The sequence below is a fragment of the Carcharodon carcharias genome, chromosome 2, assembly GCF_017639515.1.
Source record: "Carcharodon carcharias isolate sCarCar2 chromosome 2, sCarCar2.pri, whole genome shotgun sequence".
Classification (NCBI taxonomy): Eukaryota; Metazoa; Chordata; class Chondrichthyes; order Lamniformes; family Lamnidae; genus Carcharodon; species Carcharodon carcharias.
The window spans coordinates 74317296-74338607 of record NC_054468.1 but is presented as its reverse complement, the minus strand read 5'-3'; the positions used below and the strand labels follow the sequence as shown (position 1 = coordinate 74338607).

Genomic DNA, 21312 nt, shown 5'->3' with positions numbered 1-21312 from the left:
TTACCCAGACCTTCCTGTCACTTTCCATTTTAACACTCCACCCTGCTCTCTTGCCCACATGTCTGTCTTTGGCTTGCTGCGTTGTTCCAGTGAAGCTCAACGCAAACTGGAGGAACAGCACCTCATCTTCCGACTAGGCACTTTAAGGCCTTCTGGACTGAATATTGAGTTCAACAACTTTAGATCTTGAACTCCCTCCTCCATCCCCACCCCCTTTCCGTTTCTTCCCCCCTTCCTTTTGTTTTTTCCAATAATTTATATAGATTTTTCTTTTCCCACCTATTTCCATTATTTTTAAATGTATTCCACCCATCGTTTATTTCACCCCACCCCCACTAGAGCTACCTTGCTTGTCCTGTTCTCCACTCTTAATTAGCACATTCTTTTAGATAATATCACCACCTTCAACACCTCTTTGTTCTTTTGTCTGACATCTTTTGGTTATCTCCTCCTATCACTGCTTGCTTGTCCCAACAACACCCCCCCCCCACTTCTTTTCCCTACCCCCTCCCCTTTAAACCAGCTTATATTTCACCCCTTTCCTATTTTTATTAGTTCTGTTGAAGGGTCATGAGGACTTGAAACGTCAACTTTGCTCTTCTCCGCCAATGCTGGCAGACCTGCTGAGTTTTTCCAGGTAATTCTGCTTTTGTTTTGGATTTCCAGCATCTGCAGTTTTTTGTTTTCGTACTAGAAAACTCACTTGTTCTTCAAATAGTAGCATGGGATTTTTCACATCCACCTAAGGGGGTGAACAGGGCCTTAGTTTGCCATCTCACCTGAAAAGCTAACACCTCTGACAGTCTTCAAGTCTCAAGAGTAAGGCTTGAATCCACATTCTTCTGATTTGGAAGCAAGTGAGTCACCAAGCCAATACTGACATGTATATAGTTAACATGAAAATTTAACAGCATTTTTTAAGTAACTAAAATCTCTGTTCTGAGGGCAGGCATAACATCAGCAGCCTTTTAATGTGAATTAAGTCTTGTTTGTTTGGTAAATCATTCCAATGATGACACCTAGTGATCTAACATTAATACTGCATTTTACATAGCTTTGTAATATGCATGCTATTGTAAGCAAGTGATAAAAATGGATTTTTAAGAACAGGACGGCAAAATAAAATGACACTATGGGGGTGGGGGGGGCATTAAGCAGACCAGCTAGAGTTCACTTCTGCCAGGTTATCTGCTGAGCATCTCCATCTTTCCTGGTGGTGTCTTATTTGTCCTTAGGTCTTCCTCTCATTACCACATTTAAACTTCATATCACCCTTAACATCTTCAACTTCACCATAAGGAAACCTCTCTAAATCAAGTATATCAAAGCAAACACAATCAAGTTACCTTGGGATACCACAAATAATCTTTGCATTATTTGTTTTGGGTGAGAAGATTGTGGATCAGACCTTGCAGTGCAAGCGATCTGACTTTAGAGGGCATTACAAAGCAGGTGATGATAGCAATATGCTGCTGAAAAGAGTCACAAACACTTCGGGTAAGAATAGTGAAGTAACACGTATTGATCAGAGAAAAACATGGAAAATAAATTGCAACAGTTAACGAATCATAAATATCAACATAGCTGTAATCAAACTAAATTTGCCTGCCAATCACAATCATTGGTATTACTCAGCAATATTAATTAAAAGTCATTTTAATCCATTTACTCCTCAAAATCTTCTGCTTCATTTTCTACACATCACTTTCGCAGACAAGATACAGATGATCTATTTTAGGGTATATGGAAAAATGTTAGAAACAGAAATGAACACATTCAATCTATATCCGCATATCTAAAATGTATTCTGACAAGATAAATATTGGAAACGATTGAATTTTTTTTTGAGCATTTCACTCACTACCCCTTTAAAATAATAGGTAGCAACATGGCGCATATAAGCAATGTGAAACTGAAGACATTTGATGTCAACCAGAGCTGTCTACTTTGACTCGAAAGTTGCTAAGTGTTTGGACTTAACTGGTTCAAGAGTTGCTTTTTGATTTTCTTGGACAGCATCTAAGCGTATAAAAAAATACATTTAGACCCACAAAAATTCAGCAGCTTTTATATTAAAAAAAATTCTTGTTTGGAATCAAGACTGAACCCCTGCCTACGTGATCAAGGATTCCTAGTGAGTAAGCACAGCTGTTTCTGTCCAAAATAAACACAACTGTTAAGACACTTTAACCCACAACTTTGAAAAGGTCATTATTACAAAATGATAATAGTTCTCACTTTTTGGCCAATATAAGCAACTGCTCATTTTAACCATGGACGTTTTAAGTGGTTGAGACTATACTGTAATTCAGAAATGAAGTTTACGAAGCACGAAATTAACAACGAATGAAATTATCAGTCGCAAAAATAACCATTCTGGCATAAGACAAATCTTTTAATGACAAAGGTTGAAGAGAACCAACAATTGTAACTTGGATTTATACAATCCTTTAACATAATAAAAACATCCTAAAGTACTTAACGGGAGCATTATGAAAAAAACTCTGACAACAAGCCACATAGAATGACATTAGGACAGATGACCCAAAACTTGGTCAAAAAAGCATTTTAAGGGAGGAAAAGAGAGACAGAGGATCAGAGATTTCCTGAGTTTAAGGCCTTCGCAACTGAAGGCACAGCGACCAATGGTGAACTGATTAAAATCAAGGATGCTTAAGAGGGCAGAATTAAAGGAATGCTGATAGTTCAAGGGATTAGGGCTGGAGGACATTACACAGATAGTGAGGAACAATTTTTTTTTAAATTGAGGCATTGCTTAACCAGAAGCCAATGTAGGTAGCAAGTTCAGTTGATGGGGTTCTTGGTGAGAGTTACGACATGGGCAGTGTTTTGAATGAGCTTAAGTTTACAGAGGACAGAATATGGGAGGCCAGCCAGGAATACATTGAAATTGTCAAGTCTAACAGTAAAAAAAAAAGCAAGGTTGTGCACTTCAGCAGCGGATGAGCTGGGACAGAACTGAGTCGGAAAATGTTAGAGGTGGGAAAGGACGGTCTTAGTGATGGTGTGGATGTGGTCAGAAGTTCCTCTCAGGGTCAAATATGACAACAAAGTTGCAAATAATTTGGTTCAGCCTCAGTTGTCAATAACAGATACAATACCACAAAGACAACTAATGTACAATACAGACTGCGGAAAGAGATTATGAGGCTTACAATTGAAGAAAAGTTGTCTACTGTTGTCAAATTTCTTCCAATTGGGATGGTTATCCATTCAATAAATGTGAAGACATTTTCATGGTACTTGAGTTCCACTGAGATTGCAGGCAGTATGGCAAATTTGGCAGGAAAAGAGAGACAGAGCACACAGAAACAGCTATAGTACAGATATGTTCTAATTGTTTCTTTCATAATTGCAAAAATACGGTAATCACCATTTTATTCATACCAAGATAGGGACAACTTTTGTGTGTTAAACATGTTCAACTTATTAGTTGGATTTATGCCCTATTTTTGTTGCACCCTAAAGAACACACTGGGCTGGATTTTGCAGTCAAAAGAATGGTGCTCCTCGCTGACCTCAAAGAAAGCTGTCCACAAAGATCTAGCAACCTCTTTTTCCCCTTTCCCAATGTTAGTTAAATCTGGTGCCAAGTCAAAGGGATTTCCAAGCACACAGCATCAGCAAGCAGGGTAAAATTTAAGTATTCTCTCAGACAGCAGAACAAACTAAAAACAATGGCCACTTTATTTAAATTTTGAGGTAGCAAAAATGATTGGATCAAGATGGAAGTCAAATAAATTTTTAATCACGATTATCTTGAAAATGTGGGTTGGAGAAATCTGGCATTCCACAAATATAAAATTAGCTTTCAGAGGATGTTTAGTAGTAATTATGAACAAAGTATGCCATTAAAAAACTAATTACACCTCAATCATAGGAGCATCAAAACATAGGGCTTAGCTGCAGGAGTAGGTCATTCAGCCCTTCTAGCCTGCTCTGCCATTCAATAAAATCATAGCTGATCTGGTTGTGATTGCAGCTCCACTTTCCTGTCTCCCCCATAAACCCTTGACTCCCTTTGGCTATCAAAATCTGTCTAACTCTGCCTTGAATAAGTTCAATGACTGAGCCTACACTGATCTCTGAAGAAGAGAGCGCATAGCAAAGACCATCAAGGAAAAAAATTCTCAGTCTTAAAAGGACTGTTCTTATTCTTAAATTGTGCCCCCTAGTTCTGTCTCCCCGACAAGTGAAAACATCTTCCTGGTGTCTGGCCTATCTATTCTGAGTTTCCTCAGAATTTTATATATTTCAATGAGATTCTTCCAAACTCCAATGGGTAAAGATCCAACATCAACCTTTCTTTACAAGAATCAGTCGAGTGAACCTTCTCTGAACTGCTTCTAACACAATTATATATTGTTCAAATAAGGAAACCAGAAATGGACACAGTACTCCAGATGTGGTCCCACAAAGGCCCTGTACAGCTGCAGTAAAACTTCCCTACTTTTATATTCCATTCTCCTTGCAACAAACACCAACATACCATTTGCCTTACTAATCACTTGCTGTACCTGCATAGTAACTTTGTGACTCATGTACCAGGACACCCAGATCTCTCTGTACCATCGAATTCTGCAACCTCTCTCCATTTAAATAGTATGCTGTTTTTCTTTTCGCCCTGCGGTAGTGGACAAGTTCATATTTTTTCACCTTATTCTCGATCAGCCAAAATTTTTCCCACTCACTTAGCCTGTCCATATCCCTTTGCAGGCTCTCTACCTCATCTTGACAACTTATCTTCCTACTTAGCTTGGTGTAGACAGCAAGCTTACCTACCATACATTCGATCCCTTCATCCAAGTCATTGATGTAGGTTGTAAATAGGTATATCCTTTAGTGTGTGTGGCTGGGGAATTGATAACTAAAACAACAAAATGGCAGAGGCATTGACAAGATATTTTGTGTCTGTCTTCACTGTAAAAGACTCAGAAAACTTCCCAAATATGCTTGAAAAATTAAGAGGGGAATGAGCGGTAGGAACTTAAATCAATCACCATCACCTAGGAAAACTATTCGATCCAAAGACTGACAAGCCCCCAGGACCAGGTGGCCTGCATCCTATGGTCATAGAAGTGGCCGCAGAGATAGCAGATGTATTAGTTACAATCTTCCAAAATTCCTTAAATTCTGGAAGGGATCCATTGGATTATAAAATAGCTAATGTAACACCTTTATTCAAGAAAGGAGGGAGACAGAAAGCAGGAGACTACAGGCTAACATCTGTCATAGGGAAATTGCTAAACTCCATCATCAAGGAAGCTATAGCAGGATACATAGAAAATCATAATTTGATCAGGCAAATTCAGTATGACTTTGTGAAAGGGAAATAGTGCTTAAACTAATTTATTCAAGTTTCTTGAGGCACTAACAAGCAAGGTAGGTAAAGGGGAACCTGTAGACATGGCATACTTGGATTTCCATTCAACAAGGTGGAACGTTTTCAAGGATTTCTTACTGTCTAACGGCATAAAAGTCAGGAAGCTTTCAGCAATTTACTGACTGCCTAGAGATTGCAGTCCAGGGGCTGAATGCCAATAACACAATCGTTGGAGAAGTACAGAATTACTGACAGGAATTTTTGGATTTCCACTTTATTCCACATATGTGTAGACTTCCAAAGCCAGTTTCAGTTTCAGTGCCGTAATGATCACGAAAAATTTCACTGTCATTACCACTGCAAAGTCCAGGCCTACTTGGGTGCACTGAAGAGTCCTTAGGGACAAATAATGACTGTGCTACACAAGACATTAGTTCTATTCTTGAAGCAGTAGTGTATTTACTCCATAAACAACATACAAGTGTACTGGTTATTAGGATCTGTCCCATGTACTGGACTTTCTTCTGTCCTGTTTTATATTGTTAACTTTTCTGCAAGTTTATTGGATCAGTGTAGTGCCAACAGGTTTTTACTTCCACAGCTGATGATCCAGAATACTCTGACAATGAGACACCATGGGCGCTTAACTAAGAAATAAAGAATGGTACAGTACAGAAAGAGACCAGCCTATCGAGGTTACACAGGTTTTATGGAGAGAAATACAGTTAGTCCCACTTTTTCCCCTTGTTCCTGTAATATATCGCCCTTTGAAGTGTTTATCAATTCTCTTTTTGAAGGTTGCTACTGAATCTGTATCCACCATCCAATTAAGCAGTGCATTCTAAATCCTAACCACTCGTGTGAAACTGTTTTTCCATGCGTTTCCTCACAGCAATTTTTAAACTCTTAGAAATTCATAGGAAAGTAGTCCAGATTTGGTTGCTTAGTCACATTTTGAATCAATACCATATTCCACTCAGCAGGAAATAAAATATGTCTACCTCTTATTGGCCTGGCCCATATATATGTTGTACATGGTCCTTTACTTTGCATCTGGCCCATGCTGTACCTCACCTGGGAGTACTTGATGTCAATACTGGGTATCAAAGTAGAAAAACAAAAAAAGTTTTACATTACTCCCAAAGCCTTTTAATGGAAACACACTTGTGGCAAATTCCTTCTTACTGCAATCATTACTACTCACTGAAGCAACTAAAATAAAAACAAAATACTGTGGATCCTGGAAATCTGAAATAAAAACAAAGTTTTGGAAACACTCAACAGGTCTGATGGCATCCGTGGAGAGTTAACGCTTCGAGTCGAAAATGAATCTTAACAGTTCTATTGATTCATAGTCAACTCAAAACGTTAACTGCTTCTCTATCCAAGATGCTGCCAGCTCTTTTGAATATTGTCAGCACTTTCTCTTTTTATTACACATTGGCACTGGTCTCTTTAAATTGTTGAGTCCATCAAGTGACATACCCAAATATGGGACACTTTAAATTTCTTATGCTTACCTCGACCTCTTGAGGAACTTCTACCTCTTGGTGCCCCAACCACTGTTCCTCCACCTCTTCCCATTAATCTTAGGACTGCTGTACTATTTACAGACATAGAAAAATTTCTCTGATGGTTTAAACAAAGAACAAAAGTAAATCAGTTAATGACACAGCAATCACAAAAATAATGTGATAAAATGTGGAAACTATCATCTGTAATAACTTTTTCTAAGCCTTATACACCTAAGATATGTCTCAAGTCTAGCTAATATGTCATGTTACAAAATTTCAATTAATAACAACACGCTCGTTCATATTCAATGTACTAAAGAGCAGATTTTCATTCTGATAGGTGACACCAATAACAGCCTAAAATTATAATTCATCCAGGTGAAATATATCTGAGACAACTCCTAAGAAATCATCTTCCTCACAAACTGCATTTAACAAAATTGGATTAATTCTGGATGACAATTTCTGGGCACTTTTAGAGGCATGAGATACAATTCACTGTAAGATGTGCTGAATATATTTCTGACCAGGTTACAAATTGATGTTACATCCAATATTCAAACAATAAAATGGTTAGGGAGGAAACTAATTTACAGATTCTGGTTTCTACCAAGTTACTTCGTTACTTAAATTGAAATGACCACAAAAGTAATAGTAAAGATACATTTTAGAAAAGATTTACTTCTACTCCATAAGTAGGTCTGCCAGATTTCAATAACCACCACTGTAATATGCAGCTCTGTGGTCATCATTCCTCTTTCCTCCATTCTGTTCATTTAGGTAAACAAACCCAAAAGGTTACTTAATATTGATGTAACTAACATAATTCAGGGTAAGCGTGGAACAATAAATCTGCTAAATTATTGTACACTATCCTTAAAAGTTCTATGGACATAGTAAAAGTCTGTGAAAGACTCTCAAGCTGAATAAGAGAACACGTAAACAAGAAGACCCTTCCCTTTAAAAGGAGAATATCCATTTGTAACACTATTATAGTCAGTCACCTGCTCTTCTTCTGTAAAAGGTACAAGTGCTAAAGGTGGCAGGGGCTCCTCTTGTAAAATAGGAAGAAACTCCTTATCAGTTAGATCTACTGGAATCTAGAATACAGAATAGAATTAAAGTGTCAAACAGAGTGAAATAGTAACAGGGCTCTTAATATGTCTGCTTTGTACAAAGGATTGCCGACAAAACAAAAAAGTTGAGCCAGCACAGCTATTTATTGTGCATTAATCCACAGATTTTTAAAAATGAAGGTTAAAACTAAACTAGCAGAGATACAAAACATTTGCAGTGAAATTAGTACCTCTATTGCAACAGGACTACTTCTTTAAATATATGATTTCCAGTTACTCTTTCACCAAAGACTTTAACAGAATCAAACTGCCTCACCCTGAAAAAAGCTACACAAAGTTGTCAATGTGTAAAAACCAGCCTGGGATAAAAATACAAGTTTTGCCAAGAGTCTGGCCTTGTGAATCTGAACATGGCTGGAAAATAATGCAGACATTGTGACAAGATCAAACCCAAACCAATCCATTATCATTGAGTAAGCTATCCTACCCAGGGACTCTTTTGAAGTATTTCTTTAAAAGTGGTCAAAAATAGTTATTCATGAAGATGGAAGAGAGAATTTAGGCTGATTTTAGACTTCGGGAATTTGCCAATTCCAGGTGTACGAACCTATAGCACAAATTTGATCTAATATTGTTAACCAAGAATCTTAACTTGCTTCAAAAAGGTCAAGAATTCCTTTATTTTCTTCCAATTGTAAGCAAAAACACAGGTGCTCTAATTGTTATTTATATTCACATCCAAGGCAATTACTTGATTCTCATCTTTCCTCAAAGCCAAAGGGAAGCAATGCATTCCAAAAATGTAAGGCCCTTCCTTAAAGAACATATGATCAAAATGCTCCATAGAATTGTCACTTCTCAACTCATTTCTGGATTGCAGAGTCACAAAATTACCAAGTCACAAAAAAGAATTGAGAATGTTTCTAACCAATTCTATAAGAGGGATCTGTTCAATTACTTCAATCCTAACAGTTGCCTTGAAATCTACTAAGTCTTGCTAAGATATACCTTGAGATCCTTTACATAAAGTGCTAGCATTTCTTCTCTTCCATAACGGTAATCTGCTAACTTATACTTTGGCAATGCTGGCGAGAGGGGAGGGGAGGTAATACTCCCACCGCTTGACAATGCGCGAAGCCTGCAAGAAAAGAGAACACTCTTTAATATCCTTGACTTGGGCATAACGCAATATTATAAAAATTTCAACAAGTAACAATGCATGGTCTTCAACTGAAATTGTATGACACTAGCGAAGAAACTAGCACTTGTAGGTTTAGTTAAAATTATGTCACTGCAGCCCAAAGATATCCAATAATTCAAGATTTACACAATTAGTTCCACAACACAAAAAAATAAAAATTTATTCACTACCCGATGAAAGTATTCTATTATCCATGAGTATTAATTATACACCGGCTGTAACGGAAATAAAGATCTGTCCTATTTCAAATTATATTTCAATATTGTAATTTTTCATTACAATATTAATTATGCACAAATTGACAAGTTAAATTTTCTGGAATAAACTGATATTGTATGAACGTATTTGGTGGGACGGATTTACTAACTGTGAAAGCTTTAATCAACCCACTTACTTGTGAACTGCAAACCACAATGGCAACGAAAAATACACTGGCCCGGATTTTGCACGGTTTTTGAGAGAGAACTGTCAGTATTGACCGTCATCACCCCTCTGAAACTGCACACAAAATCTGGATTTAGCTCTTGGGCAGATTAATGTGGAAATCCTTGAAGGCATGGTCTGTCATTCACTGCACTGTGCGTCACCCTTCCCACCAACTACCCTACCCTGCCCTGACCCCCCACCACCAGAATCGAACCAGCTAATATGGCGAGAACTCTGAGAATTATTAGTTAATAGTTACAGCACAAGAGGCGGCCATTCAGTCTGTCAGGCCCACTTTGGCTTTCTGTAGGAGCATTTACCTAGTACTACTACCTTGCCTTCTGTCCTGTAACTCTACACACTTATTTTTCAGATAACAATCCAATTCCCTCTTCAATATCTCAATTGAACCTGCCTCCACCACACTCAGGCAACAGATTCTAGATTCTAATCACTCACTGCATGAAAAAGATTTTCCGCATGTCGCCATTGCTTTTTTTGCCAATACTATACCTTAAATCTGTGCCCTCTTGTGCTCAATACTTCCACCAATGGAAACACTTGTTCCCTATCTACTCTGTCCAGGTCCCTCATGATTTTGAATACCTCTATCAAATCTCCTCTCAACCGTCTCTTCTCTAAGGAAAGCAGTCCCAACTTCTCCAATCTTCTGCATAACTGAAGATTCTCACCCCTGGCGCCACTAACCTAACTTTTCTGCATTAATGCCTCTCTAATGCTTTCACATCTTTCCTAAAATGTGAAGCCCAGAACTGGACGCAATACTCCAGTTAAGGCCAAACCAGTGTTCTATACAAATTTGACATAACTTGCTTGCTTTTATACTCTATGCCTCTATCAATAAAACCTTGGATTCTGTATGTTTTATTAAACACTTTCTCAACCTGGCTTGCCACCATCAATGACTTATGCACATATATACCCAGGTTCATCTGCTCATACACCTTTTAGAATTGTATCCTTTATATAATATTGTGTCTCTGTGTTCTATCAAAATGAATCACACTTCGCTGCATTAAATTTTATTCGCCACTTGTCCAACCATTCCATCAACCTCTCTATGCCTTTTTAAAGTTCTACAATATCCTCCTCACAGTTCACAATGTGATGACACTAAACTTGGAAGGAAACTCTGAAATTGTGCCCTGCGTACCAAGGTCTAGGTCATTAATATATATCAGGAAAAAGCAAGGGTCCTAACACAGCCACCTCGGAAACTCCATTACAAAAGCTCATCCAGTCTGAAAAACATCCATTAACCACTCCTCTCAGTTTCCTGTCACTCCACCAATTTTATATCCTTGTTGCTACTGTCCCTTTAATTCCATGAACTCTAACTTTGCTCACAAGTCTGCCTTTTGGAAGTTCATGTACATCACATCAATAGCATTATCCAGATCAGCCTTCTCTGTTACCTCATTGAAAGACTCCTGCAAATTAGTTTTACACGATTTGTCCTTAAATTCCTAAAAGGGGAGGGGACAGTAACAAAGTACGACTCCTTCTCTGCTTATGCACGTGTATACAGGAGTGTAAATACTTCATAGGGTCATGCATATGCATAGACCACCTGCAGAGAACTAATTGGAGACAAAACTGGAAGGATGGTGCTTAGGACCTAAAGTACACTTCTTGGAGCTGTTTGTAGACTGCTGCATGTGCAGCCTGGGGCCTGAAGTTGTGCTGGAGTGTCAGCCATGGGCTCAGTTCGTGACACACTCACCTCTGAATTCTATTCCAGTTCTTGACCACAAAAATCAACCTCAAAAAGTTACACCTTGTCGATGACAGAATTTAACCATCTCCCTATGACATTCAATGGCATTACTGTCATTCCAACAATACACAAGCTCAACACAATTCAGAAAAATGGTGCCCATACGATCGGCACATCATCTACCATCTCAAACATTCACTCCTTCCACCACCAGCACACTGGTAGCGTTGTACACCACACACCAGGTTCACTGCAACGCATCATAGGTCCTTCAATTACACCTTCCCAAACCCACAACCTCTTGTACCTAGAAGGATAACCACCACTTGCATATTCCCCACCATCCTGTCTTGGAACTGTATCGTTGTTCCTTCACTGTCACCGGGTCAAATCATGGAACTCCCTTTCTTACAGCACTGTAAGTGTACCTACACCAGATGGGCTGCAGTAGTTCAAGGCAGCGGCTCACCATCACCTTCTCAAGGGGAATGAGGGGTGAGCGACAAATGCTGACCTTGTCAGCAATGCTCACGTACCATAAAAAAATTTTAAAAATCAGGTATAACTGAGCTTTTAATGGCAATTTGAGTAATAGCTATTGCTGAACAAACAATTTGGCCCTGAAAAGATAATTTTCTATTTGTGGAGCTCTTAAATGTATCCATTATACTTAGTTGCTAGACTTTTTTGAAGCTAATTTTTAATAATGCTTTAAAAATATATTTCAGCTTCACCCCAGTCTTTAATTTGTCCCATTTTTAAAAAAATGATTTGACTTTAGTGCTTTTCATCACTGCAGCTCCACGCTGGGAAGCCCCATTAAAAAGAGTGCTGCAAATCAATTAGCACAGTGAAAGTAAGTTCCTCACCACAGAGATCGCTGGATCTCTCAGTGAGGGTAGAGGTCAGCAGCAAGAGCCCCTGCGTCGCTGCTCGCTGCAAATCATTAGAATTCAAATCACCAATTGAAACTTCTTTTATAACATATTCAAGTGAGCAAAAATGTGAAACATTTCCAAGCTCTTTATCAAATGTTACAAGAAAAACAAAAGCAATATAAATGCATTGCATTCTTTGCATATCTGGGAGCAACAGAAATCACAGCCATTGCATAGAAAATGAGTCAAGATGGCAAGGCACAAGACACCTAAAACTGATCAATAAGCACATTAGGAACTAGAAATCTTTGTAAACTGGATATGAGATAAATTCAAAGTAAAACTTAGCAAAACAGGAGCTAAACCAAACTAAGGCAAAATACTTTGTATTATGCACTCATTCATTGTATTAACAGCTAGCTAACTTCTGTTATGGAATTGAGGTGAGATAAGTTATTGCTTTTTGAAGCACTCTGACTCTTTAGTTCGGGTTCGCACATGTCCATGGCTTGACTTGCTCACTTCACCATAAATTGCGTTCTAAAGTCCTCCGACATGTCTTTGCTAAAATGAAGGTTACCTTCTAAGTTACACTACAACACTTAATGCTGCATCCCTTTTGGACCAAAGTGCTTAAACACTTTTTAATGGGTATTGATTTCTTAATTTGTACAGTACCATTAATACAATGGCCTTTGTTATGAAGTGATATAAATGCTCAGTTAATGCTGGTTATGCAAATATTCAAGGCTATGCTTTCCTGGTTTTGTAACAAACATACAAAGGAGCTGGAGTAGGCCATTCAGCCCCTCGAGCCTGCTCCAACATTTAATAAGATCATGGATAATCTGATAAAAACCTCAAATCTGTATCCTGGCAACCCCCGATAACCCTATCACCCCCTGGCTTAACACTTCTACCTTAAAAATATTCAAAGGCTCTGCTTCCACCGCCTTTCCAGGGAGAGAGTTCCAAAGACTCATGACCTCAGAGAAAAGATTCCTCTTCATCTCTATTTTAAATCAGCGACCCCTTATTTTTAAACAGTGACCTCTAGTTCTAGATTCTGCCATAAGAGGAAACATCCTCTCCACATCCATCCTGTCAAGTCCCCTTAGGATCTTATATGTTTCAATCAAGTCACCACTTACTCTTCTAAACTCCAGCAAATACAAGCCTAGCCTGTCCAACCTTTCCTCATTAGACAACCTGACCATTCCAGGTATTAGTCTGGTAAACTTTCTCTGAACTGCTGCCAATGCATTTGCGTCCTTCTTTAAATAATGTGACCAATACAGTACACAGTACTCCAGATGTGGTCTCACCAGTGCTCTGCAGAACTGAAGCATAACCTCCCTACCTTTGTCTTCAATGCCCCTCGCAATAAATGATAACATTTTATTAGTTTTCCTAACTACTTGCTGTACCTGCATACTAGCCTTTTGCGATTCATGCACTAAGACACCCAGATCCCTGTGCATCTCAGAGAACACATTAACAAGAATATTAAAAAAAGCACATGTTCCAAAAAATCTTACTATGGAGTTTGGAAAATAACCATGACATACGATGGTGAAAGCACAGAATTAAAGGCAGGGTGGAAAAAGATTAATAAGGAAGTGACAAGGTTAACATTATTACTGCATTATAAAATGACAGGTCTATTTAGACCACCAGACAGTGACATTAAATTCCTGGCCACTCAGTCATCTCAAGCATCAAAAAGTCACAAACAGATTAATTAGGGCATCCACGGCAGTTGGTCACACTATCAATTAATTGCAGACTGATCATTTACATTGGTATACTAGTACAATGGTAATTAGGTCACTGACATTGCAACACAAGTTAAATCATTTTGAAGGTCAATTTTCTTCAAATTAAACAGAATGACTCTGACTGAAGAAAAAAAAGCATGACATGAAGTAAGTATCGGAATCATCTGTAAATTGGGATTAGCAGAAGTTAAGCATGGTGTTGTCCAAAATAATAAACTCTTACACTTGGTTTGATTTCACCTCTTCATCAGTATGTCATATTTTTCAGCACAAAAAGTGAAGTAATTCTTCCTTTAAATTGAGACTAATATGCATCCGGCTAACAACCATATTTTCAGTATTCACAAAAAAAAAACAAATTAAAAGATAGCTGCTCACAAAATAAGGCAAGATTTCTCACCACTCAGGTCCAAAGTTAAGGGTCTGTGTTTCTGCTGCCATTTTTCTTCTTTTTTCTCTCTCAATTCACTGTTGAAATAAAAATAAGTTGACAAGTTAGTTACAATTTACTTATTTTAGAAAAAAAACAGCCTGGGGTTTAGCTGATATTGTCTTGCCTCTGGGTCAGAAGACTGTACAAGTCCAGCAAAACAAGATAGTCTCATTGTCTACAGTGCAATACCATAGGGAGAGGGTGCTGGTTGGAGGTGTTTTTGGGATGAAACATTAAATTCTTTAGCCTGCTTTGATAGTTCAGGTGGATATGATCTTTATGACACTACTTAAAGCACAGGAAATAACACCAGGTATCCTAGCTAACATTCCTCCCACTGATTCTAAAAGGAAGAGTTCTATGATTCTGAAGGGAGGAACTGAGAAATCATATTTCACAGATGGTGTTGGAAAATAGAATGACCAAATAGGAGCAGTAGCGGAAGAGTCCAAAACCACTTTGGAGAGAAGCTGGTAAAGTCACGAATAAGAAAAAATTAATAAGATATGGGGAAAGGACAGGGGAACAAAACTAAGTGATTAAGCACCAAATGCTATGATTTTATTAGTTAAGCAGTAATATTTATAGGATTTCATTGTTTGCAAGATGACTGATATGCTTGCCTAAGAACCAATGTACTTCAGGAATAATTCACTGCATCTGAAAACAGGAATATCTCTTCTATGCATTTGAACTAGCAAGTTTGGCCTGAACTTTTGCAAAAAGGCTGAGAGAGTTAAACAAATAGTTATTATATAATGATACAATTATATATCAGCTCCCAATTAACATACTAGCAGTCTAAAATACATCTCATCTGGTACAAATGAATATTTATAAAGCATAACTTAACAAAAATACAGTATAGTATTTCCAATACAAAATAACTTAGTTGAAGCGCTATGGCTCCAAGCATTGTAACAGTATTTTGCAGCAGTTAAGTGAAAATATGGGAAACCAAAGTTAAATTTGATATAACTAAACCATAACTATGCTTTTAGCTGTTCTCTTGCAATGAAAGAATGGCCAATTGGCAAAGCTAGCAGAGCAGGAGTCTTGGAACTGCAGTCTACCAAGAACCAGCATGTTTACAACTGAAGGAAATGAGAGAGAAAATAGTAACCTCAGACAGATGTGCCCATTTAAGGGAGATATTTTTAGATGGTCAGCCTTTTTTTTTCATTCATTCACGGGATGTGGGCTTCGCTGGCTGGGCCAGCATTTATTGCCCATCCCTAGTTGCCCTTGAGAAGGTGGTGGTGAGCTGCCTTCTTGAACCGCTGTAGTCAGTGTGGTGTAGGTACATCCACAGTGCTGTTAGGAAGGGAGTTCCAGGATTTTGATCCAACGACAGTGAAACAACAGCAATATATTTCCAAATCAGGATGGTGAGTGACTTGGAGAGGAACTTCCAGGTGGTGGTGCTCCCATATGTCTGCTGCCCTTGTCCTTTTAGATGGTAGCGGTAGTGGATGAGGCTTCAAAAATAATTAAAAGAATCTCACTGACCAACTTTGTTGAGTGGATGGCAAGATAGAATTGTGCACTCTGCATTATTTGGAAACTTAGTGACCTTACTAATTCAGATGACTTCTAACTATATTAGTACGTTTGCAATAATAAAGCAAAATAGCTTGCAAGTGGCCATGACCTGATTACCTCATATACCTGGTATTTAGTTTCTAGGATAACATGCCCCATAGTAAGAGTAAAAAGCTCTTAGGATATCGCACACTACTCTTAATTACCCTATGGCAAAATTTACTAGTGTCTGATATTGCTCCACTCACATAGGAAAGTGATGGAGAAGGTCCAGAAAAAAAGCAACTGAAATGGTACCCAGTCTCGGGGCTCTTAACTCCCAGGGTAAGCTCAAGGAACTAGGGTTCCACAGGAGATGTGTATGCTTCAAGGTGAGAAAATTAGCATTTTTAAAAATATAGAGGAAAGGCACCTTTTGGAAGTTCATACACACATCAACCCTCTGTTACCTCATCAAAAGACTCAATCAAGTTACTTAAGCACAATTTGCCTTTAACAAGTCCAAGCTCGCGTTCCTTAATTAATCCATGCTTGTCCAAGCAACTGTTAAGTTTCTCCCAGATTATCAATTCCATTCCAAGCTTTTCCATCTCTGAAGTTAAACTGATTGACCTGCAGTTGCTGGGTTTATCCTTACATCCTTTTTTTGAACAAGGGTGTGCAACTGTCCAGTTCTCTGCCATCACCTAAGGTTTGGAAGATTACAGCCAGTACCTCTGCAATTTCCACCTTTCCTTAGCATCCTTGGATGCATCCCATCCACTCCTACAGAGTATGTATTGCCAGCCTTTCTAATGCCTCTATCAATTTTAGCCCATCCAATGTCTTAATTACCTCCTGCTGCACTATAACTTTACCAAGATATTGCCAAAGGCAGATGTAAACTGATCATTTAGTACCTCAGTCAAGTCCAAAGCCTCCACGTGTAGATCCTCTTTCTGGTCTCTAATTGGCACAACTTCACTTTTACTATTTATATGCCATAGAGGAATTTTGGATCCCCTTTTTGTTAGTTTCATCTCATAATGTCTCCTTGCTTCTCATTTCCTTTCACTGCCCCTCTGAACTTTCTATATTCACTTGCATTATCAACCTGATATCTGTCATATGCCCCTCCCTTTTCTGCTTCATTTTACTCTCCATCTCTTTCATGATCCAGAGAAATCTGGCTTTGGTTGGTCTACTTCTCCCCCTCCTGGGAATGTACCTCAACTGTACCTGACCATCTCCTCGCTAAAGGCAGCCCATTGTTCAATTACAATTTTCCCTGCCAATTTTTCATTCCAATTTATCCAGGTCAGGACCATCCTCAGCTCTCGTGAATTTAGTATTTTCATTCTGGTTTGCTCCTTGCCATTTTCATTAGGAACCTTAACACTATGATAACTGTTCCCTAAAGGTTCCCCTTTTGATACTTAACTTGGCTTATTCCCCAGAACCAGATCAAGCAATGCCTCCTCCTTCACTGGGTCAGAAACATACTGATCAAGAAAATAACTGTTATTCGTTGTTGTTCATTAAGTCCAGATTGCTGACAACACTAAATTGATGCTGTTTCTGGAAATGGGAGTGGCAGTGAGGAAGAGACCAATGATGAACAGATAGAGGAATCATGATGTTTGTTATCCCAATGGAATTTTGCTATGTAAATTACAATCAAACTCCAAACCTTGCCAGCCCTCTCTAGTATCTGTGAAATTAACTCAAGACTGTTCACAACTTTAATGTTGCACTGACCCCAAGATAAGCTTCTGACCACATAATCATGCCATCACTCAGATTGCCATTTTCACTTCCATTCTTCCTGACATTACCCCAACTCAGCTCACCTGATATTGAAACTCTCATTCTGGTCTGGTCTGGTCCGGTTGCCTCTACAATTCAGTATTCCAATGCATTCCTAACTGTTATCCCACATTCTACCCGGTAGACCTGAGGTCATGCAAAACTCTTTTCCCCATGTCCTAACTTGCATCAAGTCCCATTCACCTATCATCATTGTGCTCACTGACCTGCATTGGCTCCTCGTCAAGCAATGTCTTGATGTTAAATTTCTCATATAAAAGCAAAATACTGCAATGCTGGAAATCCAAAACAAAAACAAAAATACCTAGAAAAACTCAGCAGGTCTGGCAGCATCCATGGAGAGGAGCACTGGGGCAACAGCACTTCATCTTCCAACTAGGCACTTTACAGCCTTCTGGACTGAATATTGAGTTCAACAATTTTAGATCATGAACTCTTTCCACCATCCTCACCCCCTTTCTGATTTTCCCCCTCCTTTTTGTTTTTTTCAATAATTTATATAGATTTTTCTTTTCCCACCTATTTCCATTATTTTTAAGTGTACTTCTATCCATTGTTTTATCTCTACCTTGTAGCCTTTTTCGATTCCTTCACCCCAGCCCCACTAGGGTTATCTGTACCTTGCTCGTCCTGCTTTCTACCCTTAATTAGCACATTCCTTTAGATAATTTCACCACCTTCAACACCTCTTTGTCCTTTTGTCTGTGACATCTTTTGGTTATCTCCACCTATCACTGGCCCTCTATCCAGCTCTTCTTGTCATACACCCCCCTCCCCCCCTTAAACCAGCTTATATTTCACCCCTTTTCTATGTTTTCTTAGTTCTGTTGAAGAGTCATGCGGACTCAAAACGTTAACTGTGCTCCTCTCCACAGATGCTGCCAGACCTGCTGAGTTTTTCCAGGTATTTTTGTTTTTGGTTTAAATTTCTCATGCTTGTTTATCAAATCTGTCCATGGCCTCACCCTTCCTATCTAAGTAACCTCCTCCAGCCCAACAATCCTCCAAGTTATCTGCACTCAGCTAATTCTGGGTTCTTTCGCATCCCTGGTTTTAATCACTCCACCATTGGTGGCTGTGCCTTTGGCTGCCTAGGCCCCAAGTTCTAGAATTCCTTCCCTACACTTTTACGCCTCTATCTCACATTACTCTTTGACCAAGCTTTTGGTCATCTGTCTTAATATCTCATTTGACTTACTGTCATACTTAGTATGAAGTACCCTGGGACATTTTATACTAAATGCACAATATAAATATAACTTGGTTTGAACAGGGGCACAAATAAGAGTATTGAAAATTGACTGTACTTTGTTTGGTACACCCTGTGCAGTGCTCAAATTTCAATCGAAATTATAATAGTTGCTTTAACGTTTTGTCATTGTGTACTGTGGTGTTCTGCTGAGTTGTTTCATCAAAATTGCTTAAACTACTGGATAATTTGGACTTTTGATTACAAAAATTACTGAATTAATAGAAGATCTTCCAGTTTCACTAGCCCTACAACATGTGGACAAATTTTCATTTAACTGTAAATATTGTTGCTACATTACAACAGTGAGCACCATTAAAAAATATTCAATTGTTTCTGAAATGCTTTGGGACATTGTGAGGCCTTGTGTTAGGGGTATGAACATGCAAAATAGTAGTAGACCACTCAGCTCATCGAGCCTGTTCTGCCATTCAATGAGATGATGGCTGATCTGTTTGTATTTCTAATTCCATATTCCCATCTAACCCCTTTGATTCCCTTGCCTAACAAAAATCTATTTACCTCCACCTTAAAGATATTCAATGGCCCCTCCACCGCCTTCTGAAGCGGAGTTCCAACCTCTCACAACCCGCAGAAAAAATTTCTCCTCATCTCTGTCCTAAAAGGGCACCCTTAATTTTAAGTGTCCCCTAGTTCTGGACTCATCCACAAGAGGAAACATCCTTTCCACGTCCACCTTGTCAAGACCATTCAGAATTTTATAGACTTCAATCAAGTCATTCCTGACTCTTCTAAACTCCAGTGGAAACAAGCCCAGCCTGTCCAACCTATCCTCATAAAACAACCCGCTCAGTCCAGGTTTAAATCTAGTAAACCTCTTCTGAACCGTCTCTAACGCATTTACATCCTTTGTTAAATAAGGAGACCAAAACTGCAAAGTCTTTGAGATGTAGTCTCACCAATTTCCTGTATAACTGAAGGATAACATGCTTACTTTTATGTTCAATCTTTCTTGTAATAAAGGATAGCATTCCATCAGTCTTCTTAATTAATAGATAAAAACAAAAAACTGCAGATGCTGGAAATCCAAAACAAAAACAGAATTACCTGGAAAAACTCAGCAGCTTCTTAATTACTTGTTGTACATGCATACTTTTTGTGACTCATGTGCTAAAATACCTAGATCCCTCTGCACCTCGGAATTCGGCAGTCGTTCTCCATTTAAGTAATACTTTTTTATTCTTTCTGCCAAAGTGAACAACTACACATTTTCCCACATTAAACGCCATTTGCCAGGTCTTTGCCCACTCACTCAACCTATCTATATCCATCTGCAATCTCCTCATATCCTCTTCACAACATACTTTCCTACCTTTGAGTCATCTGCAAATTTAGCTATGTCCTCGCTCCCCTCATCTAAGTTATTGATGTAAATCGTAAAAAGTTGAGGCCACAGCACAGACCCCTGCGGAACTCCACTTGTTACATCCTGCCAATCAGAAAATGACCTATTTATGCATATTGTTTTCTGCCAGCCAATCTTCTATCCATGCTAACAAGTCACCCTGTACACCATGAGCTTTTATTTTCCGCAATAACTTTTGATGTGGCACCTTATCAAATGCCTTTTGGAAATCCAAGTACAGTACATCTACAGGCTCCCCTTTATCCACAGCACAAGCTACTCCTTCAAAGAACTCCAATAAATTGGTTAAACATAATTTCCCTCTCACAAAAACATGCAGACTCTTCCCCAATTATCTTGAGTTTTTCTAAGTGCCAAGCTATAACCAACTTAATGATCGATTCTTGCACCTTCCCCATGACAGACATCAGGCTAACTTGCCTACAGTTTTCTGCCCCCGTCTCTCTTTGAATAGAGGGGTTATATTTGCTACTTCCCAGTCTGAAGGATCTAGCAGAATCTAGCAAATTTTGGAAAATTAACACCAACGCATCTACCACCTCATCAGCCATCTGTTTTATGATCCTAGAATGAAGTTCACTGGGACCCAGAGACTTGTCAGCCTGCAGCTCCATCAGTTTGCTCAGTAATGCTTTCCTAGTGATTGTAATTTCACCAATTTCCCCTCTTCCTTCCACCTCTTGATTATGGCTATTACTGGAATGTTTTTTGAATCCTCTGTAGTGAAGACAGAAGCAAAATATTTGGTCATTTCATCTGCCATTTCCTTATATTAACTCCCCATTCTCACTCTGTAGAGGATCACTCACTATATTTACTCTTTTCATTTTTAAATACCAGAAGCTCTAGCTCTCCGTTTTTACATTTCTAGCTAGCTTCCTCTCTCACTCTAATTTCTTTCTCCTAATTAACCTTTCAGTCATTCACTGCCATTCTCTAC

The 21312-nt window shown here is 38.7% G+C and overlaps 1 protein-coding gene across 3 annotated transcripts in view; it reads right to left on the bottom strand.

Moving 5' to 3' along the window:
- gigyf2 (GRB10 interacting GYF protein 2) overlaps window positions 1-21312 on the bottom strand; it is a 163207-nt gene that overhangs the window by 127587 nt on the left and 14308 nt on the right. For 2 of the 3 annotated variants that reach the window (XM_041211236.1, XM_041211257.1), the window contains exons 2-5: window positions 14356-14423; window positions 8943-9072; window positions 7863-7958; window positions 6865-6973 (exon numbers count right to left, since the gene is read on the bottom strand). In XM_041211236.1, coding sequence (XP_041067170.1) covers window positions 6865-6973; window positions 7863-7958; window positions 8943-9072; window positions 14356-14396 — 376 coding nt within the window. In that variant the 5' untranslated portion in view covers window positions 14397-14423. Of the gene's footprint in view, window positions 1-6864; window positions 6974-7862; window positions 7959-8942; window positions 9073-14355; window positions 14424-15511; window positions 15592-21312 lie in introns of those variants that run through there. The other variant, XM_041211247.1, reaches the window with a different exon arrangement.